Source organism: Simochromis diagramma, unplaced genomic scaffold (genome assembly GCF_900408965.1).
Source record: "Simochromis diagramma unplaced genomic scaffold, fSimDia1.1 OVJJ01000366.1, whole genome shotgun sequence".
In the NCBI taxonomy this organism is placed as follows: domain Eukaryota; kingdom Metazoa; phylum Chordata; class Actinopteri; order Cichliformes; family Cichlidae; genus Simochromis; species Simochromis diagramma.
The window spans coordinates 832747-857324 of record NW_024386970.1 but is presented as its reverse complement, the minus strand read 5'-3'; the positions used below and the strand labels follow the sequence as shown (position 1 = coordinate 857324).

General features: G+C 44.0%; 2 protein-coding genes across 4 annotated transcripts; one reads left to right on the top strand and one right to left on the bottom strand.

Moving 5' to 3' along the window:
- Positions 1 to 4421: 4421 nt before the first annotated feature.
- On the bottom strand, positions 4422 to 15129 carry LOC120737844 (mixed lineage kinase domain-like protein). Of its 2 annotated transcripts, none has more exons than XM_040038737.1 (11): positions 15008 to 15129; positions 7631 to 8063; positions 7383 to 7460; positions 7065 to 7242; positions 6799 to 6899; positions 6494 to 6629; positions 5555 to 5639; positions 5333 to 5475; positions 5028 to 5077; positions 4791 to 4931; positions 4422 to 4690 (listed from the first exon to the last, which is right to left on the bottom strand). In XM_040038737.1, the coding sequence occupies exons 2-11, from the start codon at positions 8055 to 8057 to the stop codon at positions 4635 to 4637; spliced, it is 1395 nt and encodes a 464-aa protein (XP_039894671.1). In that variant the 5' UTR covers positions 8058 to 8063; positions 15008 to 15129; the 3' UTR covers positions 4422 to 4634. The 2 variants fall into 2 exon arrangements, with proteins under 2 accessions (XP_039894671.1, XP_039894670.1); XM_040038736.1 differs by lacking the exon at positions 15008 to 15129 and adding an exon at positions 11476 to 11826.
- Positions 14418 to 22360, top strand: LOC120737843 (mixed lineage kinase domain-like protein). 2 transcript variants are annotated; one of them, XM_040038735.1, is made up of 11 exons: positions 14418 to 14517; positions 15829 to 16261; positions 16432 to 16509; positions 16650 to 16827; positions 16993 to 17093; positions 20119 to 20254; positions 21109 to 21193; positions 21273 to 21415; positions 21671 to 21720; positions 21817 to 21957; positions 22058 to 22360. In XM_040038735.1, exons 2-11 carry the CDS (start codon positions 15835 to 15837, stop codon positions 22111 to 22113), a joined length of 1395 nt encoding a protein of 464 aa, XP_039894669.1. In that variant the 5' UTR covers positions 14418 to 14517; positions 15829 to 15834; the 3' UTR covers positions 22114 to 22360. The 2 variants fall into 2 exon arrangements, with proteins under 2 accessions (XP_039894669.1, XP_039894668.1); XM_040038734.1 differs by lacking the exon at positions 14418 to 14517 and having other exon boundaries at positions 15656 to 16261.
- The last annotated feature ends 2218 nt before the right edge of the window (positions 22361 to 24578 follow it).

The following is a 24578-nucleotide window of genomic DNA, read 5'->3' as shown; positions in this document are numbered from 1 at the left end:
ATTTTGAGACTGCTGCATCCTTCTGCAAGATATCTCACTATTTTTGACTTTTCTGAGCCTGTCAAGTCCTTCTTTTGACCCATTTTGCCAAAGGAAAGGACGTTGCCTAATAATTATGCACACCTGATATCCGGTTGTTCAGTGATGACGTGACGAATCCTACTTCCGGGCCTAAAGTAGTCTGCGTTTAATATGGCTTTTGTGTTGTTAACATGTTTAATGTTTTGTATTTTCTTCTATTTAATCTCAAAAAGCTCCTAAAACAGTCAGTGATCACTGTTGACCTCCCTCGGCTTTTATTACCGCTAATCATTTATTTAAGCTCAGTTTTTAAACCCTTAGGATGTAGCTACAGCCCAGCCCATGCAGCAGTATATGAATGACTAACCTCGTATTGTGGATGGATTATCTCAGTTGTTCTCCTGGCTGAAGTTTGGTCCTTTTACAGCATCCTGCCATGCGATTACATTTGTTCCTGACCACCGAGAACACTCACGTTAACTTTTATCGAGTGGAAAAAAAGTTAGCTTGTTTATATTATGCTAACATAGCTGTGTCGCTAGCGGTCATGTAGCACATCATTATATACCAGCTAGCCCAACTTCAGTAACCCTACAAACGTCACTGCTGTTTAGTTTCCTGTCTTCATTTATGCTGGAAGTGATAACAGAGCTGTACGTTTGAATTTGTTTCCAAAACCCCGCAGTCAGGACATGCTATATTGTATTTAGATAGAAGCTAGCGAGCTAACTTCCTGCTAACTTCTAACTCCGTTAAATGTCATAAATTCCGTTTTCATGGATGCCTGGATGTTAAATTCAATTGTTACACCTGGTAGAGCAGAACGCTGATCATTTTATTAAAGATGAAAGACTTTAGACAGTTTTTCAACTCTCAGTAATGCCATAGTGATTGTTTGATATATGGACCTGCAGCGCAGTTTAGACCCAGACACGGCTAGTGACGTCAGACTGAACAACCGGATAGGGTGTTGATGTCATTAGACCACACCCCTTCTCATTACAGAGATGCACATCACCTAATATGCTTAATTGGTAGTAGGCTTTCGAGCCTATGCAGCTTGGAGTAAGACAACATGCATGAAGAGGATGATGTGGACAAAATACTCATTTGCCTAATAATTCTGCACTCCCTGTATATGAAATGGTGAGTTTTGAGGTTTTCTTCCAACAAGCATATTGTACCAAAAAAATGTTGTTTTAAGAATTAAAAATGTAAAACGTAATGACTATTTTATATTTGTGAAAAAAGAACTTTATGCAGAAAAAGTATCAAAAAACCCATAAAACTAATAAAAAATAGACCTAATCTGACATTTTTGTCCACGAACAAGCTGAAGGGATTTTTGAACAAACCCAGAGGGTCGAAAAACATTTAATTGGAACCATGTTTATTTCTCAGCAGCATCAATAGTAACAAAAACACAATTTAGATTTTGCTGGCAAAGTCGATTGTTCTTATCTATTTGAAGTACATCCTATAAACCTTTTTTTCCAAAATATTGCGATACAGGATACAATTTTTTTAAACAAGAACTTTGTTAAACAAAGAATGAGTTTACAACACACACACAGATGAAGTATACAAGAGAATAGAACATGAATACAAATAACCAGGGGTAAAAAAACGATTCACAAAAAATTCCCATATATGTTGTGTTTTGAGAGACTTTTTGCTGGTGGAGTCTGATATTGATTTTATGTACAATTCCACATCCTTAAGAAAATAACATTGGAGGCGGGGTGAGTGAGGGGCGGGGATTTAGCCTGGACCAGAGGCAGAGCCAGACATTTGAAACACCCGGGGCTTAGCCCTAAAGGGTAGTATGCATGTGGGATTTTTTTTTTTGGGGGGGGGGGGGTTAGAAATGACTGAAAGATTAATAGGCTCTGTTTTGAGTTTTGTTCAAAAAAGAATGACTTCATATAGGGAAAAATATATATCACATGTGCAGGACACCTTAAACTAGTTTTTTAATTAAGCAGCAAGGCAGAACAAAGTCGGAGCTGTATCAAGACACGAGGACTAAACCCCAATTCAACCAGACCCAGAACTGATCCGGAATTAAAACAGGACTGCAACAGTTCAAAATCAGGACTACTGAGGACTTAACCAAGACAGAACCAGAATCAGAACTAGATGATAGCAGCACTAAAAATCATCATAGACCTGCACTACACTTATTTTTTAATTCTACCAAAGTCCACTATTTAGATTGAGAAAAGTTTATATAATTATTTATCCTTGTTGTGCAAACAAGCCTGCAAAACTTAATAAATGTAGAATTTGAAAAATAGCAAACCTAAAAAGAAACACTTGGTACGAGATACATGAGGACCTGTGATACGGTGATACTTTTGGTAAACGACCATTTGACTAACATGTGTGTCTCACCTGCTCTTGTTCATCTCTGTTCTGTCCTCATTCTCCATCTCCCTCTCTCTCCCTCTCTGTTCCTCTCTCTCCCTCTTTGTGCTGACAATCATCAAATATACAGTTGAAACCACATATTTACATACTCTTCAGATCAAAACACAAACACTTTTTTAATTGTAACATCAAATCAGACTAAATGTTTATTTTTTTAGATTGATAAATATAAAAAACACATTTGTTAACTTTAAGAGTAAAGAGAGAAACTGTCTGTATTTCTTAATTGCAAATGGCACCAAATTGTATTCAAACTTGAGCCACACTTATGGAGCTCCACAGTTCTTTTCCTGGTGTTTTGGTTGACATCTCTTAATTTTCCCATGTCAAAGAAACAGGCTCTGTGTTTTGCCTTATATGCATCCACAGCTGTGCCACCAGTTTACTCACATGGACTCTACGAACCTATCAGAAGCTTCTTCAGCTCAGAATGGAATCGTCTGGAGTTTTCTTATTAATTAACAATAAACTTAGTGTATATGTACTCCTAAATTTGATCAAAGTGATAAAAAACAGAAAGCTCTGTCTCTCTTTATTCTGACATTTAACTAATTCAAAAGATATTTTAATATTTATCTAAAACAAAAGTTTACTCTAAATTGATGTTGTACAGTAAAAATGTTTTATGTTTTCTCCCTAAAGTGTATGTAAATATCTGGTTACAAATGTGAATATCCTGCTGTGTACTGAAATCCCTCTTGTTTTGCATAGAAATATACTGAACAACATACAAAGCATAATATATAAAATAACATTTACCTGAGTTTTTTCTTTGAAAGAAGCCTCTAATGTCCATTCTTATATTTCAGTACATAACTGAAACCGATTTAGTCGGGGAGGGTAAGAACTGAAAATATGAAATAAACACACGTAAGCTAAGACTCTATAAAAAAAAATAGCATTTGTTCGGCTTTTCATTTCGCCATTTGTTGATTCACTTGAAGAGCAAGTAACGTAATATTGGTCAAGTGATCAGTTTGATATCAATCTTTCGTGATGCACCGTCATATTTACATTATTTGTACAGTACGAATGATTTGCTTTGGTACCTGCTCAAACTTAAGCTCTCCTCAGTATGGCTGGCTCCGTTTCTCCAACAGCGAACTCACAGGCAGTAGCTGCCCCGCCCCCTCGCTCAGTCGCTTAGTGCCTGAGCTCGGATCATACCAATATCAGGGGGGATTCACGCACAGTCGTAAATTCCCACAGTGTGCACTATGTGCTTTGAATATTGTGTGTACTTTTTGTTTTATACAGTTGTCAGCCAGGCATCTAACTATGAAAAAATTACACTCCAAAAGACCCCGGGCTTCTGACAAAACAACCCGGGCTTAAGCCCAGTAAGCCACCCCCACGCTCCGCCCCTGGCCTGGACGCTCTGTTTAGAGCAGAGATGGGCAACGCGTTACTGTAATCTGATTACTTTTTTCAAGTAACGAGTAAAGTAAGGGATTACTATTACAAAATCGGTAATTAGATTACCGTTACTTTTCCGTAGGAACGCTGCGTTACTGCGTTACTAAAACCGTGGTTTTTTTGCGAGAATGTCTCATGACAGTGACGTAAGCGAGTGCGACGTTCGTGACAACAGCTGTGTGCAGATCAACAGTGGATCATATATCGAGTGCGGCAGAGAGTATGAGCGTGCAGAGAATGTTGCATATAATTAAATTTTTGCTTGATGCATAAAGTTAAAAGATTAAAACTAATAAAACAAGTTTTTAAAAAAAAGAGACTTTTCCATTTGATTACATTTTGTATGATGGATTATGCAGAAAAAGTAGAATTGGGCTGAAAGATCTATCGCTTTATCACCTATTCAGGTTGTAAATCGTGTTTTTAAAAAGTAGCTAAGTAATTAATTACTTTTGAAAATAAGTAATCAGTAAAGTAATGGGATTACTTTTTTGAGGAAGTAATCAGTAATTAGTTACTGATTACTTTTTTCAAGTAACTTGACCAACACTGATTTAGAGCTAATAAAACATTGGGGACATGAAGGCTTCTTGCCTTCATTTGTGGAATGAAGGCAAGAGTGCTTTCTGGCACGCCAGATAAAGAACAGAATATGTAGAAAATACAATAATGAGAAAAACTAAAATATTAACGTCAACGCCCACGGATCCTGACAGTTATCTTCCTGTTTTATTCCGAGTTGTGTTTCCTCTTCAGGGTGATTCTAATCAGTCTTGTTGTTCCTCCAGTTGTGTCACCACACTGCGCAGTTTATCCAGCAGCACTGCACAGGAGAAAATATCAAGACTGTAATAATGAACAGAAACTTCAGTCTCACCGTGACAGTAATCACATGTACTCAGTCACAGAGTAACTGAACTCACCTCCAGCTGATGGCCTCTGGAAGCCGTCGTAGGCCCGGCACTCGTTGATCAGCTGTCCCAGTTCTGCAGGACAGTCATCAGGAAGCGGCTCTTGATACTTCTCTTCATACACCTCCTGATAAATTTTTTCATCTGAAAAACCTACGAGACATTTGAAGACACGTCAGGAGGAGAAGTCGATGGAGAGGACTCCAAATCTTAGTTTAAATCTGCAGTGAGTGTAGTTTAGATACAAACCTTCAAAAGGATTCTTACAGGTTACAATTTCCCACAGGATGATTCCAAAACTGAAACAAGTTCAAAAGGAAATTTGATCATTTGACAAACCACAGCAGGTCTGAAATCAGTAAAGTGTTCTGAGGTCAGCCAGGAGCTGTTTTCACACAAACCCCCAACCAGAGGAGTCTCGCTCCGATGGCACATGTAAGTCACCTCTACATCAGCTTCACTTTCAGACCCACAAGCTAAGTCCATCTTTTAGAAAGTTTATGAATGAGGGCCTTTGAGCACACCTCTGTGGACCCACAGCCGTGGGGTCTCACCTGTACATCTCCCACTCTTTGCAGTAGCTGAAGCTGGCGTCGTGGAACTTCTCGGGACAGTGGTAGCACAGCGACCTCACGGCTCTGTCCTCCGTCTGCCTTTTCAGAGACGTCTCTGTTTTCGACAGCCTGAAACCTCCCAGCTGGAAACAACAACCAAACCGTCACATGAAGCAAATATGTTCAGCTGCAAGGAATCCCAGCATGCATTGCCTTCAGTACCTTGACGGTGTAGTCTTTAGTCACCAGGAACTTGCTGCTGTTGATGGACCCGTGAACCCTCCATTTTTCCTCTGTGTTGTGCAGTCTAAGATACGACAGGTAAACTCATCATCACCAACATGACTCTATGAACGACACGGTCACCGTGAAGCTGCCCAACTCTAAAGAAGATGCAATGATTTGCAGACCTCAAACTTTGCTCACAGAACTCAGAAAACATATCGAAGGTTTCAGCTGAGAAACTTTACAATGCAAAGAAAAAGTATTGGCTCATTTTGAACTTGAGGGCAGGAACATATCTCCTAAAAGTCGGGCCGTGTTTCCCGCTGTGTAGAGTTCCTCTTCTTTTAACAACAGCCTGTAACTTTGTGTGAACTGAGGCTGCCGTACTTCTGGGAGAGGAACACTCCCGGGTCTCCTTCGTTCTGTGTTTGGTTTCACGATGCTCCAGATGTTCTCAGCTGGTAGGCCGCTTAGCCACCTGCACTCTTCTACTGAGAAGCCGTGCTGTTGGAACGGATGCAGTCTGTGGTTCAGCATCATCCTGCAGAAACATAAAGGCCTTCCCTGGACGGAGCATATGTTGCTCTAAAGCCTGTATATACCTTTCAGCATTGATGGAGCCTCTCCAGATGTGCCAGCTGCCAGTTTCGTTGATACGATCCCCAACCCATCAGAGACGCAGGCACTGATAACGAGCGGGATGGTCCCTCGCCTCTTCATTAACCCGATTAGGTGCAAAATGTTCCTCCATCTTTTCCTCATAGCACCACTTACTGTTCCAGCCTCCAACTTTTTCTGTGTGCTGTTGTAGATAAAATAACTCTGACCCTGATGAGATCTGCAGATCGTTGCCTTCTGTCTTCATTTACATTTTACACAGGGTCCCAACTTGTTTGGAGTTTAGGTTAGAATCTGTAATAAAGCAGACACACTGACCGATAGAGTCCTCGTGCTGCATCCAAACACATGTGAGCTTTCCTGATCCAGGTCAGAGTGAGGTCAGAGTCCAGAACCTGGCGAAGACTTCCTTTCTCACAGTACTCCATGATGATGAAGAACTGAGGCTTGGGTCCTACAGGCAGACACAAGGACAAGTTATTACAGGTTTGTCACTGAGTGTATTTATCTGTGATGTTTTCACGTATTTATATGTGGGGATAGCGTGTAACAGACACTCTGGTCCACCGTGAGGATCCCCCCCCCCGACATGGACACGCAGACCTCTGTGTTCACACGCTCACCGTTCTCATCCTGGATGCAGATTCCAAACATTCGCAGGATGTTGGGCGACTCAAACTGCTTCATGGTGTCGACTTCCTTGTTGAAAATAGACTTCACGTCTCTGGATGTGGAGAAAATGTTTGATGGCAGTGAATACAGCAGGACACAGAGAGCACTGGGAGCCTGAGCTGGAACAGCATATAAGTGAATGTGTGTGTTATTTTCTAATGGGAAGGACTATTTTCCTGTGTTTCTTCCCAGTATGGGGCTGAACTGTGGCACTGACCGTGCACTGGTGTTCATGGGGTCGAGGTATCTCTTGATGGCCACTGGGAATCCCTGATATTCTCCTTTGTAGAGCTCGCAGCTCGCTGTTGTCTTGAAGGGCTTTTTGGGATGTTGATACTTCAGTTCATCTGGTTTAATCTGTCGCACAGCCACGCTGCTGAAACTGGGCTTATTCACTGTGAACAAAAAAGATAAAGACTCCAATGATAAATCCCACTTTCTCAACATAAGATGTGTGTTTTGTCAGTAAGTCACCATTCACAGACTTGTTTATGACACAACTCTGCGCAGGGCCGCTCAGCGATGTCGTACTCACACATCTGCACCACTTTGTCCAGCTGTCTCAGTATGGTGTTGGTTTTCTCCTGCTGCTCTTTCATGTAGTCCATCAGCACTGAAGAACAGAGAGAAACACAAACTCTGAGTCTGGTCCAAACGCTCTAACAGGATTTATTCTAAGTGTGGAAACACTGAGAGGAACAGAATCCGCTTTGGTGAACCAGGATCAAAACACTAAAGAGCTCTGCTTGAACGTCTCTAAAGACAAATTCAGTTTCTCCTCACATTTGGTCATCTCCGTGTCGTCCTCCTTCCCGTCCATTTCGTCTTCTGTCTCTCTCTGTCTAAACACCTCGTACAGCATCTTGCTCTGCTCTGATTGCAGAGCTAGACACAGGGCCTGGTAAGCATCGTTGAGCCGCTCGCTCACCGTATCAAACTCTTCTCCGTGGCTGCCCGATTTCAGGATGCGCTCCACCAAGTTGGCTGCCGTGTATTTTTCAATTAGCCTCTGTGTTGACTCCAGAGTTAGGGTCAGCTCCCCGACAGCTTTCTTTACCTCTGGAGAGAACTCTGTGATGGACTTTACCACATCCTCGAGGGCTTTGACTCGGATCGAAATCCGCTGGCAGCGCTTTTTGTTGGCCTTCACCTTTTTAGCCAGCTTGTAGATGTTTGTGGCAGCAGAAAAGAAGGGCTTTACCGTTTCCATGATGAGCTGAAGAGACAGAGAGGACAGTTTATAACAGGAAAAATGCAACAAATCAAAGTACATCCATCAATGCTTCAATGCTCAGGAGGCGTCCTACTGAACTCAACTGGCTTCTTTTAATGTGAAAGAGTCGTGTCTCTGCTCTGAGCTGCTCAGAGCTCCTCACCCACTTAGTCCTGCAGACCCCTCACCAACCCATCTGTCTACAGCTCCACTCTCTCCTCACTTGTGAAAAGGAAAGATACTTTTGAGTCAAACATGTAGCTGAAAGCCTGGGACCAAAGCCAGCAACTATGACAATATTACATGGTGTGTAACAAAGTAGGTTTTTAGTCCTTCCTCTCACGTCTCAGTAAGTCTTAGTTTGTTGCTCCTTCATCTTTGGCATCACGCCTTCATGTCTTTGCAGCTACCTCTCAAAGACAAATCAAGATTACTTGGATTACTCTCCAGTGTTGATCCACACACAAAAACCACACAGATTTGCCTTTTGTGGACTCGCTACATCATGAATTTATCTGTTTGGCTCGTTTGGCTCTCAGCGAAGGCGGTCGCACTTTTTCTCCTCTCCTCCTTCCCCTTATCTTCCCTGCTTAGCCTCGTGTGTCCTTGTCCTGTCTCGTGTGCATTACTTTCCCTCGAACAGTCTCTCACTGTCGTTCTCTAAAACCTAAAGAGAATTATGGATTTGATCAACTGGTCTCTGAATGCTATTGACACCCTTTTCTCAACGAGAAGTCTGGGCTCGGGAGAGCCTGAGTGCCCTGGAGGGACTTTCCCTGCCGGATACACGATGGACAGGTGGCAGAACTGGAGGGTCTTGTGCCTGGCGGGAATGTCGATCGAGGACGCTGAAGATATCTACCTATTCGGAACCATGATAACAGGGTTCTTGCTGATCGGAGCTGGCTTGGCCCTGACTTATCGGAGAAATAAGAGAGCGGAACCGGCTGCTCAAACCCAAGGCTGCCTGCTGGAATTGAAGCGATGGGACGAGGCGCGACCTCTCACAACGAACCCAGCATGGTTAACACCTTGGAGACGCTTGCAGCTGCCGTGAAGACTCAAAATAACACCATTGAGCGTTTGATGGGATACATCAAAGAGAGGCCTGCTCAAAATGAGACCCTTGAGCGAAAGTTGGATCACATCGCAGAACGGCTCACTGCAGTTGTGAGGTCTCAGAATCACAAGAATGACAACACCATGGAACAGAAGTTTGATACCATCATGGGGAGACTCGCAGCTCTACAACGGGAGATTGAGAGACCAGTGTCTGAGTGCTAAAGAGTAGCTTGAAATTCTGAGCTGCTCGCATAAAGGAGAAATCAACAACATCAACATGCGGACACCACGGCGCCAGCTGCTCAGGCCCAAGGCTGGAGCCGAACAACAACTCCCTGATAACGACTGTGTGACGACTATTCTACTATTTTCTACTATTGTTTAATTAGCCTGATAGGGCGAAGGACACTGTCTGAACTATGGACACGCACACACATACACTTACACTGATAAGCACTCACACATCCCCCCTCCCCTTCCAACGCCTTCGATGCTTGTTGCCTCCTGGGAACACGAGGCGGGTCTGGGCCCACGCTGGAGAGTCGGCACAGTGGCAGGATGGCTGCTGTGTTGCCTGGGATTACTCCTCATCCCCTACCCAACCCTGTTGCTGGTCACGTGCTCCATAATGTTGTGCTGTGGACATTTATGTGCTTTTCTGTGCAGAGGAGTTTTTTTGTTTCCTGTTCTCATGCCGTCCTCCTGTAGCCCAGCATGAGCAGAGGTCTCTTTTTTTCCTCTTGTACCTTTCCCATTGTAGTGTACATTTCAGTGGTTTTCTGTAATGCAACCGTTCTCTGACTTGTATCCCCATGTGATGTCTGTGTTGTGTGTGTAAGGTCGGGGGGGCGGGTTCATTCCACTGCAGGGCAACCTGCCACTGCATGTGGTGAATAAACTTTGAACTTGAACTTATAAATTTATAGGCTACAGCAGAAATGTCCTTATATCCCAGGTTTCTGTGGCCCGTAGGCCTGGGTATTTTTACCTTTTTAAAATGTAATTATTTTTGTGATAAAATAAGCATTTTATAGTCTAAAAAACTAATAACAGGGACATATTAGGGTTTATAAGAGTGTGGAGAGGGTTTTTATGGCTTACAAATAATAAAATTAACATATGGTTTCTACTTGATGGATTTTCACCTGTCGCGGGGTCCCAGAGGTTTTATCTGTAATGTGTTTACTTGGTAAGTAGAGTTTAGTGAACAGGATTTACAAAGGGGTTATAAAGAAATGACCTTTGCTTTTTTACAATGACTGTGTTATTTCACCTACATTATAACCACCCTGGTTCTTTTTGGCGGATTAAAATATCTTTACAGAACTATTGTTAGACTTGCTGCAGTTTCTGCAGCCCTCTTGGCCACGTCTCTCTTAAGAAAGACATTTTAATGTCAGTGAGACTTTACAGACTTTAACTGGATAAATAAACACATTTAAAAGTGACTTTGCCAAACACTGATTGCAGCGTCTGCCCACAGGAATAATGTTTGGAGCTCAGATGAACTGATATCATTCATGAGAGAAACATTCAGAGCTCAACTGGTAATGTGGCATACCGGGCACCTAACAGCATCCCGTTGTTTCATTCTCATTACTGACACTGGATTGTCCAAAGAAATCTCTTTTATGTGACAGACCCCGCCCCTAACTTCGCTGTGCACTCACTCGCAAAAGAAGTGGCGAAAAGATGGAGCTGATAATCTGAGAGAAAACAATAGAAACTAAAAATAGATGCTGAGAATGTGTGGAATGAACGACAGGTTAGCGGCCGTTAGCTGCTGCACCGCGATCAGCAGGAAAAGCAACAACCAGTAACAGCTGGCAACAACCAGTAACGGGGCCTCCCAGTCACAGCAGGCTGTAGCTGCTCCAGCTGTGGAGAAGTGAGGAAGAGGCGAGGAAGGTGAAAGTAACGTGGTGAGCAAACAGAATGAAGTGTGTAAAACACAGTCAGGAGTCGAACCCTCAACTTTCAGCTCCACAGGCGAGCAGCGTTAAGACGTCAGCATCCAGCTGCTGGTTCGTTACGTCACCGTGTGCCACGTGGAGCAAAAACACCAGCGCGGATTTTTTTGTCCCAGTTCAGCTCGGAATACATCGCATATTGACTGAGAACCTTCACAGACATCGCATATTAAAGGCCAACAAGCCACTTTCTGCGGTTTAAATACGGACAAACGCTTTTTCACCAAACACGAGCTTTCTGGCTTTGTGCTTTCCTCTGTTTCACTGAGAGAGGCTGAAACAAACAGACAGCAAAAGTGTAACTCCGCCATAATCCGGGGAGTACTGTCCAAAAACAGACCAGCTGTGAGCAAAGAGCAGAAAAATGCAGAAAAACCGTTTACCTCTGAGATAAAGTTGCTCTTCTTCACAGGAGTTTGCTGTCAGAGCACCACAAGAAAATGAAAGTAGCTCCCGCTTCCTGTTTATGTCTCCCAGCTAAGCGACCGTGGTTAACGTCTGCATGAGTCACTATGTCCCAGAAGCAGCGCACTGCACAGCCACACCCGAGCCCGGCACTTAAACGTCTTCATGAAAAGACACCAGAGGGATTTCTGTTGTTACTATTAAACAAAATGACCTCAACAGATAAAAAGCTTTTTATTTCATGCAAACCTCGCCTGCCTCCAGGAGTCACTTGAGTTAAGTAGAGGATACTCAGGGCAGCCTGCTGGCTTTCCTGAGCCTCCCAGAACAAACCTGAAAGGTTGAATAATATAACACAACAACAGTCGCATCAAGGTGCTTCATATTGTAAGGTAGACCCTACAATAATACATACACAGAAAGTAGCTCACAAGCCTCCATTGCACTGGAGATTTGTGAGCATACTTTTTTTTACCATGTTGTGCAAAGCAATGAGCAGTAGAACAAAGCACATATTGTCCTCTAGTATAATGAGGAGGAAGAATCAATGTTCAGGAAGATCCAGGGTTAGAAGATAAAGAAAATATTGTCAATATTTAGAGCACATGCTACCCTTTCTCTGAAAAAGCACATCACCCACCTGCAGAAGTGGAAGAAGGCTATGAAGTGAAGGAAAGCGATGAAGAATCTGAACTATGTTCAAGCAGGTTCTCAGGCATCCAGGACATGGTAGTCTGAGGAGCTTGGAAAGAAAGTGACTGGGCTTCTTGAAGTTTCTTGAATTTTCAGAATGTGAAACTGAAATAGAAGATGTGTCAGAGGACTGCACATCTTCTATTTCAATGATGATGAAGACAAAGAATCAAGCAAGAAAGAGGAGTCAGCTGAGACAGAGGAATATTTGCAGTAATGTGAGGAAACACTGATCTGGTCTTCTATCCTTCCCAGTGACAGACGATGCCTGACTCTCTCATGTGCCTCAGAGAAAGATGATCTACCACAGTCCAAGCACATGTGCCAGGTCCCATACTCCTTCAGTGGCTTTTCTACTCGAGTACTGAAAGCATTACACACAGTGTATTCTGCTTGTATTCTGCTTTGTAACGTTCACATGCCAATGGATGCATCAGAGACCAAGTTGGGGTTCAGTAACTTGCCCAAGGACACCTTGGTAAGAACTCCAGACTAGAGCACACAGAGATTGAACCAACAACCATCCAATTAGCAGATGACCTGCTCTACAGCCAACTCAATGACGAACAAGGAGGGACAACGAGAGAGGAAGAAAAATGGACCGAATGCAGCTGTAGGCATATGTGGGTGTGTTGATTCTTACTGCCGCGCATCCAGCAGAGTCGCTACGGCCAGTTTATGACATCCTGAGTCTGGTAGAGAAGTTTTAAAGGTGACAGAAGATTAATCATAGAAGCACCAAAAGGATATAATTTCATGATAAAGACACAATAGATGATCGTCGTTCATGACACAAACGTGCTCCCATTTGAGGTGTATGGAACAAGTGGGTGTTTCTCCTGCTGTGATGTAAGATCCTGGTACTGATGTGACTGTATGAGCACCAAGTCCTCTTCAGAGGACTCTGTCCCCTCCAACAGAACATCCAAGTAAACCAGGGAACTGTGAGATAAAAACATGGGCAGCATGTGATGCAGGTCCAGCTGTACATGGAACATGCTAGTGTGCGATGGCAAACCGTCTGTCCTGCAGTCAGGACACGCGAGTTGTCCCTAACATTGCAGGTTTCCAAAAGAAAACAATCACCTGTAACAGCTTGTTTACTGTATATGACCCTTGGCCTGCAACTGCAGAAAGAAAGCTGTCCATGATGGGACCAGTGCAGAGGAATAAACCTGAGCTTCCTCCTGCACTTGGGTCAAATATGGACACGCCTTTGTCCTCATGAAAGTTTGCCTTCACTCAGACTCATGCCCTGGTGTTCCTACCATGCCAAAATATAGAAAACTGTCAGGCAATGAGTTGGAATAAAGTTGAATAAAACCTTGAAACACAGAGATCGATGATATTTTATACTTGTTGCTTTATAAACAGTCAAAGCAAACAGGGTCATTTTTGAGCCCAGAGGACCACAGGTGTGATTATGTGCTGCCAGTAAAAATCTTGAAGTAGTTTAAAAACAGCTTTCTAAATTAACTTTGACATAAACCCGTCTGTGATCATCTGTTAAAGCGACCGACTCTGGTTGTGAAACGATCCTCATGATAACTGATGATTTAATTTATTGTTTACCCGAAAACAAAGAAAAAATTCATTTTTATGAGGTTTTTATCAGACTTAAATTTGAAATGGAATAAAAAAATGTTTAAAAATGTTTGAATTAAGTTCTAATTAAAAGTGGGGGGAAATCCACTTCATATTAATTAAGTATCAATCCAACCAGATGGGGACATTTTTGTCCCCTGAGGACCACAGGTGTATGGAAATCAGGAGGACATTATGAGGGTTAAGGCCTTTCTGCATCTGCCTCACTTCTTTTATATACAGTCTATACTTGCAGTGGACGAGTTTTTTTTAGAAGTAAAATACTGTTTCCTTGCAAAATACTACACATAGATACTCTACACATGTATGTATGAATGCACGTGGAAGTGTAGAGCACTCCTGCATTGTTGCAGATTCAGATTTGGTTCAGAAATGTTTCAGTGAGAGTGAATCTACTCGTTCACACTGACAGATGGGGAAGAAGCTTTTGTCTGGTTTCTGTTTTGGCAGAGCTGTTTGGATTCAGCCACAGTGAAGGTCTGATAAACGAGTCAAAAATGTCCCTCCTGTGTCATGCACACACTTCCATGATGGAAAACTGAGGAAGTGTGTGGATAAAGTGCAGCTATGCACAGTTTCTGCTTCCTGGATAAAACTGACTGTTGGGGGCGTGGCCTTTAACTGACAGACAGGAACAGAAGGCAAAGAGGCAGAGCAGCAGGCTGAAGAGTCTGCTCCAACAGCAGACTGCCGTGTGAAGAAGAGAAGACTTTACCTGACAGGTAAACCGTCTTTCTCCTGCTTCTCCTCTTTGCTCACAGCTGGTCTTTTTCATTTGATGACTCAGTTAAGACACTCGTTTGAAAATTCACCTAAAAAGCTTCCTGATTTCCTGAGCTTGGTGATTTTTTTGTGTGTGGATCACCTGTGGAGGCTTTCTGAGGTTTTGTGTTTGAGAGGTAGCTGCAGAGGACACACCCATGAGCGGTTATGATGCTGAGACTTTAATTTCAGACTTTTCCTTTGAGAGGAAAGGTGTCAGGTTAGATGGTGGATGAGGACCCCAAATGCAGACTGATGGGCGAACAGGCATCAACTGAAAATGGCTTTTTATTCTAGGCGAGGTAATCACTGAAGCTGAGGCAGACACATAACAAAGGCTGGGATAACGCTGGTAACAGGGTAGAAATGTGCTATTAACACAAACAAGCAAACTAGGGAGAAAGGGAACATCAGGGAACAAGACCGGGGAAAGTAAAACTGAACACTTACCAAAATAAAACCGATGGAGCGTTGTCAGTGCACGGGGAGGCCGGGCAAACATAAAGAAAGAACCGATAAACAGAGCATGGAGGTATAAACTACTGCTTTCTACATCATGTGAACCTTGTCATGGTCCCTGGTTTGAGCTACTTGGACTTTGATTTGAAAAATCATTTCTCGGTGGGTCTTTTTGAGGCTGATGTCCTCCTCCCTTTGTGTTTCCTTGTATTGTGCGTGTTGGTAATTGTGTTTCATTCACATCCTGTTTCGTAGTTTAGCTTGCAGACTGTCTTCCTGTTGAGAAACTCTGGCTGACTCTGGCTCTGAAGCTGAAGCCGTGTCGCAGGGAATGAGATGAGAGCCACGAGTGTTCATCAAGAGTTAAAACTAAATGTGGAGAATCACCAGTTAAACACTGACTGATTAAAAGCTGTTAGTGCTGAACAAAAAAAGGTTTAAAAAGGTTTTTATTTTCTATGCATACACAGAGTTAAACAGAAGACAGATTTTTCATCTTTAGTCTCAATGATGAGTGGTTTTCTTACATCTGCACAGCTGTTTGACCATTTAGCAACAGCAGGAAGGAAAAACTCTCTTTTAACAGGAAGAAACCTCCGGCAGAACCAGGGTGAGGGAGGGGCAGGGCCATCTGCTGCGACTGGTTGGAGGAGAAACAGGACAAAAAACTCTCTTTCCTTGATGAACATTACCCTGAATTCTGCCGTTGCTTTTTACAATTTAACTTCACCAAACATTCAAGCGATCACTTCATAGTTGAGGGAGCAATGTGTTGCATTTCCTGGTATAAACTGTCCTCTCTGTCTCTTCAGCTCACCATGGACACTTTAGAGCCCATCTGGTCCACCTTCTCAGGGATTTACACCCTGGCTGAAAACGTGAAGGCCAACAAAAAGCGCTGCCAGCGGATTTCGATCCGAGTCAAAGCCCTCGAGGATGTGGTGAAGTCCATCACAGAGTTCTCTCCAGAGGTAAAGAAAGCTGTCGGGGAGCTGACCCTAACTCTGGAGTCAACACAGAGGCTAATTGAAAAATACACGGCAGCCAACTTGGTGGAGCGCATCCTGAAATCGGGCAGCCACGGAGAAGAGTTTGATACGGTGAGCGAGCGGCTCAACGATGCTTACCAGGCCCTGTGTCTAGCTCTGCAATCAGAGCAGAGCAAGATGCTGTACGAGGTGTTTAGACAGAGAGAGACAGAAGACGAAATGGACGGGAAGGAGGACGACACGGAGATGACCAAATGTGAGGAGAAACTGAATTTGTCTTTAGAGACGTTCAAGCAGAGCTCTTTAGTGTTTTGATCCTGGTTCACCAAAGCGGATTCTGTTCCTCTCAGTGTTTCCACACTTAGAATAAATCCTGTTAGAGCGTTTGGACCAGACTCAGAGTTTGTGTTTCTCTCTGTTCTTCAGTGCTGATGGACTACATGAAAGAGCAGCAGGAGAAAACCAACACCATACTGAGACAGCTGGACAAAGTGGTGCAGATGTGTGAGTACGACATCGCTGAGCGGCCCTGCGCAGAGTTGTGTCATAAACAAGTCTGTGAATGGTGACTTACTGACAAAACACACATCTTATGTTGAGAAAGTGGGATTTATCATTGGAGTCTTTATCTTTTTTGTTCACAGTGAATAAGCCCAGTTTCAGCAGCGTGGCTGTGCGACAGATTAAACCAGATGAACTGAAGTATCAACATCCCAAAAAGCCCTTCAAGACAACAGCGAGCTGCGAGCTCTACAAAGGAGAATATCAGGGATTCCCAGTGGCCATCAAGAGATACCTCGACCCCATGAACACCAGTGCACGGTCAGTGCCACAGTTCAGCCCCATACTGGGAAGAAACACAGGAAAATAGTCCTTCCCATTAGAAAATAACACACACATTCACTTATATGCTGTTCCAGCTCAGGCTCCCAGTGCTCTCTGTGTCCTGCTGTATTCACTGCCATCAAACATTTTCTCCACATCCAGAGACGTGAAGTCTATTTTCAACAAGGAAGTCGACACCATGAAGCAGTTTGAGTCGCCCAACATCCTGCGAATGTTTGGAATCTGCATCCAGGATGAGAACGGTGAGCGTGTGAACACAGAGGTGCATATTTTTTGGAACGAGCACTTGTATTTGAGCCAAACCTGAAAAATTAACTGCAGCGCATGAAAACGAGAGCGTCAGCCAAGACTTTACACGTAGATAAGGAGGGTTCAAAAAAGAAAGAAGGACAGATGAAAACAGAAATCCACAGCAGGGGCTAACCCTAAAATGAAAACAGGAACTGACAGACAATACTAACACATTTCATCAGCTTAGTCATACCTGGCACAGAAGGAACGGACTTCATAGCTTGCTTGGTCACCAGTGATTTCTTGGCTTGAACTACAGGGTGGGCCATTTATATGGATACACGGTAATAACATGGGAATGGTTGGTGATATTAAAGTCCTGTTTGTGGCACATTAGTATATGTGAGGGGGCAAACTCCTCAAGATGGGTGGTGACCATGGTGGCCATTTAGAAGTCGGCCATCTTGGATACAACTTTTGTTTTTTCAATAGGAAGAGGGCCATGTGACACCCATCCATCCATCCATCTTCATCCGCTTTATCCGAGGCCGGGTCGCGGGGGCAGCAGCCTAAGCAGAGAGGCCCAGACCTCTCTCTCCCCAGCCACCTCCTCTAGCTTATCCAGGGGAACACCAAGGCGCTCCCAGGCCAGCCGAGCGATATAATCTCTCCAGCGTGTCCTGGGTCTGCCCCGGGGCCTCCTCCCGGTGGGACATGCCTGTAACACCTCACCCAGGAGGTGCCCAGGGGGCATCCTTGTCAGATGCCCGAACCACCTCAGCTGGCTCCTTTCAATGTGGAGCAGCAGCGGCTCTACTCTGAGCCCCTCCCGGATGGCCGAACTTCTCACCCTATCTCTAAGGGAGAGGCCAGCCACCCTTCGGAGGAAGCTCATTTCTGCCGCTTGTATCTGCGATCTCGTTCTTTCAGTCACTACCCACAGCTCGTGGCCATAGGTGAGGGTAGGGACGTAGATCGACCGATAAATTGAGAGCTTCGCTTTTACACTCAGCTCCCTCTTCACCACGACGGACCGGTGCAGCGTCCGCATTACTGCAGCTGCAGCCCCGATCCGTCTGTCGATCTCCGGCTCCCTTCTCCCATCACTCGCGAACAAGACCCCGAGATACTTGAACTCCTCCACTTGGGGCAGGAACTCATCCCCGACCCGGAGTGGGCACTCCACCCTTTTCCGGCTGAGAACCATGGCCTCAGATTTGGAGGTGCTGATCCTCATTCCCGCTGCTTCACACTCGACTGCGAACCGTTCCAGTGCGAGCTGGAGGCCCTCACCCGATGAAGCCAACAGAACCACATCATCTGCAAAAATCAGAGATGAGATTCTGAGGCCACCGAAGTGAAAGCCCTCCGCCACTTGGCTGCGCCTAGAAATCCTGTCCATAAAAATTATGAACAGAACCGGTGACAAAGGGCAGCTTGGCGGAGCCCATCACCCACCGGGAACGAGTCCGACTTATTACCGGCAATGCGAACCAAGCTCTTGCAAAGGTTGTATAGCATAGGTGTCAAACTCTGGCCCGTGGGCCAAATTTGGCCCGCAGCTTAATTACATTTGGCCCGCGGAGCCATGCCAAATTACTATTAGAGCTGGCCTACTGGTATTATACAGCTAATATATATATTGTTTAGTATTAAGCTTTGCTTGTTCCATATTCAGTTTTTCAGCAAAACTTGTTTGAGTCCATAAGAAAAGATTCATTCTTATATCTGGAGGAAGTATTTTTTTCCATAAATATTAATGTTAGCCCGCGACTTTGTTCCAGTTTTGAATTTTGGCCCACTGTGTATTTGAGTTTGACACCCCTGTTGTATAGGGAACGAATGGCCCGTAGCAATGGGCCATACACCCAATACTCCCACAGCACCTCCCACAGGACACCCCGAGGGACACGGTCGAATGCCTTCTCCAAGTCCATAAAACACATGTAGACTGGTTGGGCAAACTCCCATGCACCCTCAAGTATCCTCGAGAGGATAAAGAGCTGGTCAAGTGTTCCACGACCAGGACGAAAACCGCATTGTTCCTCCTGTATCCGAGGTTCGACTAGCGGACAAACTCTCCTTTCCAGCACCCTGGCATAGACTTTCCCAGGGAAGCTGAGGAGTGTGATCCCCCTGTAGCCATGTGACACATCCAAATTATTGGAAACCTCGAGGCCACTGGATATTTGAAATGGCTACATGATGATGTGCTTCCCTCTTTATGCACTGAAGCTGGCACGTTCCCTGAGTTTTTCCAGCAAGATGGTGCACCACCACATTATGGGTGCCAGGTCCGAGCATTCCTAGATGAACAGTTTCCTGGAAAGCGGATTGGTCGTCGTGGGCCAGCTGAATGGCCCCCAAGGTCTCCCGATCTGACCCCCTTAGACTTTTATCTTTGGGGTCATCTGAAGGCAATTGTCTATGGTGTGAAGATACAAGATGTGCAGCACCTGGATGCCTGTGCTGGCATTTCTCCTGCGGTGTTGCTATCAGTGTGTGAAGAGTGGGAGAAGAGGGTTGCATTGACAATCCAACACAATGGGCAGCACATTTTATAAGTGGTCAGAAACTTGTAAATAACTCATGAAAGAATAAACTTACGTTGAAACCAAGCACACCATTGTTTTTCTTGTGACATTACCAATAAGTTTGATGTGTCACATGGCCCTCTTCCTATTGAAAAAACAAAAGTTGTATCCAAGATGGCCGACTTCTAAATGGCCACCATGGTCACCACCCATCTTGAGGAGTTTGCCCCCTCACATATACTAATGTGCCACAAACAGGACTTTAATATCACCAACCATTCCCATGTTATTACGGTGTATCCATATAAATGGCCCACCCTGTACATTATCTCCCCCTGCTGGTACTGCAACCGAAGCATGCGTGTCCACGTCAGGGGGGGATCCTCACGGTGGACCAGAGTGTCTGTTACACGCTATCCCCACATATAAATACGTGAAAACATCACAGATAAATACACTCAGTGACAAACCTGTAATAACTTGTCCTTGTGTCTGCCTGTAGGACCCAAGCCTCAGTTCTTCATCATCATGGAGTACTGTGAGAAAGGAAGTCTTCGCCAGGTTCTGGACTCTGACCTCACTCTGACCTGGATCAGGAAAGCTCACATGTGTTTGGATGCAGCACGAGGACTCTATCGGTCAGTGTGTCTGCTTTATTACAGATTCTAACCTAAACTCCAAACAAGTTGGGACCCTGTGTAAAATGTAAATGAAGACAGAAGGCAACGATCTGCAGATCTCATCAGGGTCAGAGTTATTTTATCTACAACAGCACACAGAAAAAGTTGGAGGCTGGAACAGTAAGTGGTGCTATGAGGAAAAGATGGAGGAACATTTTGCACCTAATCGGGTTAATGAAGAGGCGAGGGACCATCCCGCTCGTTATCAGTGCCTGCGTCTCTGATGGGTTGGGGATCGTATCAACGAAACTGGCAGCTGGCACATCTGGAGAGGCTCCATCAATGCTGAAAGGTATATACAGGCTTTAGAGCAACATATGCTCCGTCCAGGGAAGGCCTTTATGTTTCTGCAGGATGATGCTGAACCACAGACTGCATCCGTTCCAACAACACGGCTTCTCAGTAGAAGAGTGCAGGTGGCGAAGCGGCCTACCAGCTGAGAACATCTGGAGCATCGTGAAACCAAACACAGAACGAAGGAGACCCGGGAGTGTTCCTCTCCCAGAAGTACGGCAGCCTCAGTTCACACAAAGTTACAGGCTGTTGTTAAAAGAAGAGGAACTCTACACAGCGGGAAACACGGCCCGACTTTTAGGAGATATGTTCCTGCCCTCAAGTTCAAAATGAGCCAATACTTTTTCTTTGCATTGTAAAGTTTCTCAGCTGAAACCTTCGATATGTTTTCTGAGTTCTGTGAGCAAAGTTTGAGGTCTGCAAATCATTGCATCTTCTTTAGAGTTGGGCAGCTTCACGGTGACCGTGTCGTTCATAGAGTCATGTTGGTGATGATGAGTTTACCTGTCGTATCTTAGACTGCACAACACAGAGGAAAAATGGAGGGTTCACGGGTCCATCAACAGCAGCAAGTTCCTGGTGACTAAAGACTACACCGTCAAGGTACTGAAGGCAATGCATGCTGGGATTCCTTGCAGCTGAACATATTTGCTTCATGTGACGGTTTGGTTGTTGTTTCCAGCTGGGAGGTTTCAGGCTGTCGAAAACAGAGACGTCTCTGAAAAGGCAGACGGAGGACAGAGCCGTGAGGTCGCTGTGCTACCACTGTCCCGAGAAGTTCCACGACGCCAGCTTCAGCTACTGCAAAGAGTGGGAGATGTACAGGTGAGACCCCACGGCTGTGGGTCCACAGAGGTGTGCTCAAAGGCCCTCATTCATAAACTTTCTAAAAGATGGACTTAGCTTGTGGGTCTGAAAGTGAAGCTGATGTAGAGGTGACTTACATGTGCCATCGGAGCGAGACTCCTCTGGTTGGGGGTTTGTGTGAAAACAGCTCCTGGCTGACCTCAGAACACTTTACTGATTTCAGACCTGCTGTGGTTTGTCAAATGATCAAATTTCCTTTTGAACTTGTTTCAGTTTTGGAATCATCCTGTGGGAAATTGTAACCTGTAAGAATCCTTTTGAAGGTTTGTATCTAAACTACACTCACTGCAGATTTAAACTAAGATTTGGAGTCCTCTCCATCGACTTCTCCTCCTGACGTGTCTTCAAATGTCTCGTAGGTTTTTCAGATGAAAAAATTTATCAGGAGGTGTATGAAGAGAAGTATCAAGAGCCGCTTCCTGATGACTGTCCTGCAGAACTGGGACAGCTGATCAACGAGTGCCGGGCCTACGACGGCTTCCAGAGGCCATCAGCTGGAGGTGAGTTCAGTTACTCTGTGACTGAGTACATGTGATTACTGTCACGGTGAGACTGAAGTTTCTGTTCATTATTACAGTCTTGATATTTTCTCCTGTGCAGTGCTGCTGGATAAACTGCGCAGTGTGGTGACACAACTGGAGGAACAACAAGACTGATTAGAATCATCCTGAAGAGGAAACACAACGTGTTGATTTTAACTTTTGTCAAACAAACATTAATCAATACCAAATTCAGGGAGTTAACAAAATCCGCACTTCCTGTATGAAAGAGTGCTGCCTCGAAGGCTCATCCTTCGCTCTGTGCTGTGTGTGATCAACCCAAACAGCTGGAAGATTTAGCTTTGTTTGTTCTGCACGTCTCTGAATTTCAACTGTTTCAAAGATAAATGAGTGGAAGTCTGGACGCTTTGCAGTCTTGGAAACATTTTGTTCTTTGTGTTAAAACACTCAAACCACCCTTTTCTGGCAGAACCTCACAAACACCTCAAAGATCCTTCAAACATCTGCGTTACAGCGTATGAAACAAGTCGGTCCAACCTCCTGTGGCGGTGTCAAGTCAGACTTAAACGTCGCCAGCTCTTCTCACAGCTGTCCTGAACACTGCAGCTCAGATTTCACGTGAAACCAAAGAACGACCTCCCCGCTCAAAGCTGTTCCCTTCATCGCTGTAACGACACCTGTTGAAACAACTTGCAGGAAAATGATTTGGTGCAAAGTGCCAAAAGCTGAACTTGGTTCCAAGATTATTGGTTCTTTCATTTGGGGAGGGAAGCCACCTAGGGTCTCTAAAACTTTGCTGCAGCGATGCAGATTTAGTGGAGGACTTGCATTACCTAATTTTTTAGTCTACTACTGGGCCGCTCACATCCATAAACTTTGCTACTGGCTAAAATCTTCTGGTTCCTCGTGGTGTAAATTGGAGCTATCATCATGTAAGGGCTCTTCTTTACCGGCTTTGCTCTATTCCTCTTTACCTGTGAGACCCTCTCTGTACACTGATAATCAGGTGGTTCTTAACACACTCAAAATCTGGTTTCAGTTTAGACGTCACTTTAATTTTGTAATGCTGTCTTCCTCGGGTCCTCTAAGCGACAACCATTTGTTTCCCCCTTCACTTTTGGACTCGACATTCTCAGTGTGGTGTGACAAGGGTATAAAACAGTCCAAACATTTATATATGGATGGTGTTTTCGATAGTTTTCCCAACTTGTCTTCTCGTTATGATCTCCCTATGACCCATTTGTTTCGCTATTTTCAAATTCGAAATTTTGTTGCCAAGTGTTTCCCAAATTTCCCCTCTTTACCTCCAGAACAGCAGTGGGAAGCTACGTTATCATTTATTCCTCATCACAGAGGAACCATTTCGAAACTCTATGATGCTATTCTGTCTTTTAGTAACCACTCTAATGTTAAGCTTAAGTGTACATGGGAAGAAGAACTGGGAATTCGAATACATGAGGAGTCTTGGGAACAGGCTATAGCGAGAGTACGATCTTCCACCTCCTGTGCTCGTCTTGGACTTATTCAATTTAAGGTCATACACAGGGCGCATTTTTCTATGTCTAGACTTTCTGAATTGTATCCAGAAGTGGAAAATAAATGTGATAAATGCCACGGTTCTCCTTGTCACCTCGGCCACATGTTTTTTCTGTGTCCTGAGCTACAAGGTTTCTGGACAGGGTATTTTGCTATTATGTCAACTGTTCTTGGGGTAACTCTTCATCCTTGTCCTCTGATTGCTGTATTTGGGATTCCTGTTCGCTCACTTACACTTGATTCCACACATAAGGACATTATAGCCTTCACATCCCTACTAGCGAGACGTCTAATATTGTTGCATTGGAAGTCTGTTAAGTGTCCTACTATTTCCCGGTGGCTTAAAGATGTCATGTTTTTTTTAAAACTTGAAAAAATTAAATATACGTTGAGAGGTTGCACAGCCAAATTTTTTCACAAGTGGCAACCCTTTATCTCTTATTTTGCTAGTCTAGAGGTATTGCCTGTTTAAATCTACTTTTGTTACTGTTATATTCCTCTAATATGTTTGATGGTTGTGTTGATCTGTGTGGGACTGGGGGGGGGGGGGGCGTTGTGGTTTTTTTTTTTTTTTTTCATATATATGTGTGTTTATTTACTTAGGAAAATGAAGAAAGGTTGATTGTATTTTGGTAACTGCAAGTACTGTTGTTTTCTTTTTTCAATAAAAATATTTTCAAAAAAAAAAAAAAAAAAAAGCTGAACTTGGTTCCATTTGCTAAATGAAAAACACTGGTGCAGCTGCCACCTTTCATTTAAAACATCTCTGCTTTTTAAAATTCATTAACCAAACAATTCATCAGTCTCACATTAATCATCTCCAACTCTTTTTCTGCAGATTAAATCGATTCTGCTCATTTCCACCTTAAACATTTGAGGCCAACCATCCAAACCTGCTCGAGCAGCTCTGAATGATTCAAAATAACTAAATCATTATTATTAATAATTACACTGGACCCCGGGGCTGGCCCTCAGACCAGGAAGTCCCGTCTGGTTTGATTATCGGCTAATTTTAATGAGAACATGACAGAAAAGCAGCACAGACCGGCTTCAACGACACTGAGAAACAAAAACAACACCAAATG

Bases quoted from the DNA above. Each gene is read 5' to 3' on its own strand.
- LOC120737843 (XM_040038734.1), top strand. From the start codon at position 15,784: ATGTGTTGCATTTCCTGGTATAAACTGTCCTCTCTGTCTCTTCAGCTC. The intron at 21,721-21,816 runs GTTTGTATCTAA...AATGTCTCGTAG, and splicing joins CTGTAAGAATCCTTTTGAAG to GTTTTTCAGATGAAAAAATT. The intron at 21,958-22,057 runs GTGAGTTCAGTT...TCTCCTGTGCAG, and splicing joins CCAGAGGCCATCAGCTGGAG to TGCTGCTGGATAAACTGCGC.
- LOC120737844 (XM_040038737.1), bottom strand. From the start codon at position 8,057: ATGGAAACGGTAAAGCCCTTCTTTTCTGCTGCCACAAACATCTACAAG. The intron at 6,900-7,064 runs GTCAGTGCCACA...CTCCACATCCAG, and splicing joins CCCATGAACACCAGTGCACG to AGACGTGAAGTCTATTTTCA. The intron at 4,691-4,790 runs GTGAGTTCAGTT...TCTCCTGTGCAG, and splicing joins CCAGAGGCCATCAGCTGGAG to TGCTGCTGGATAAACTGCGC.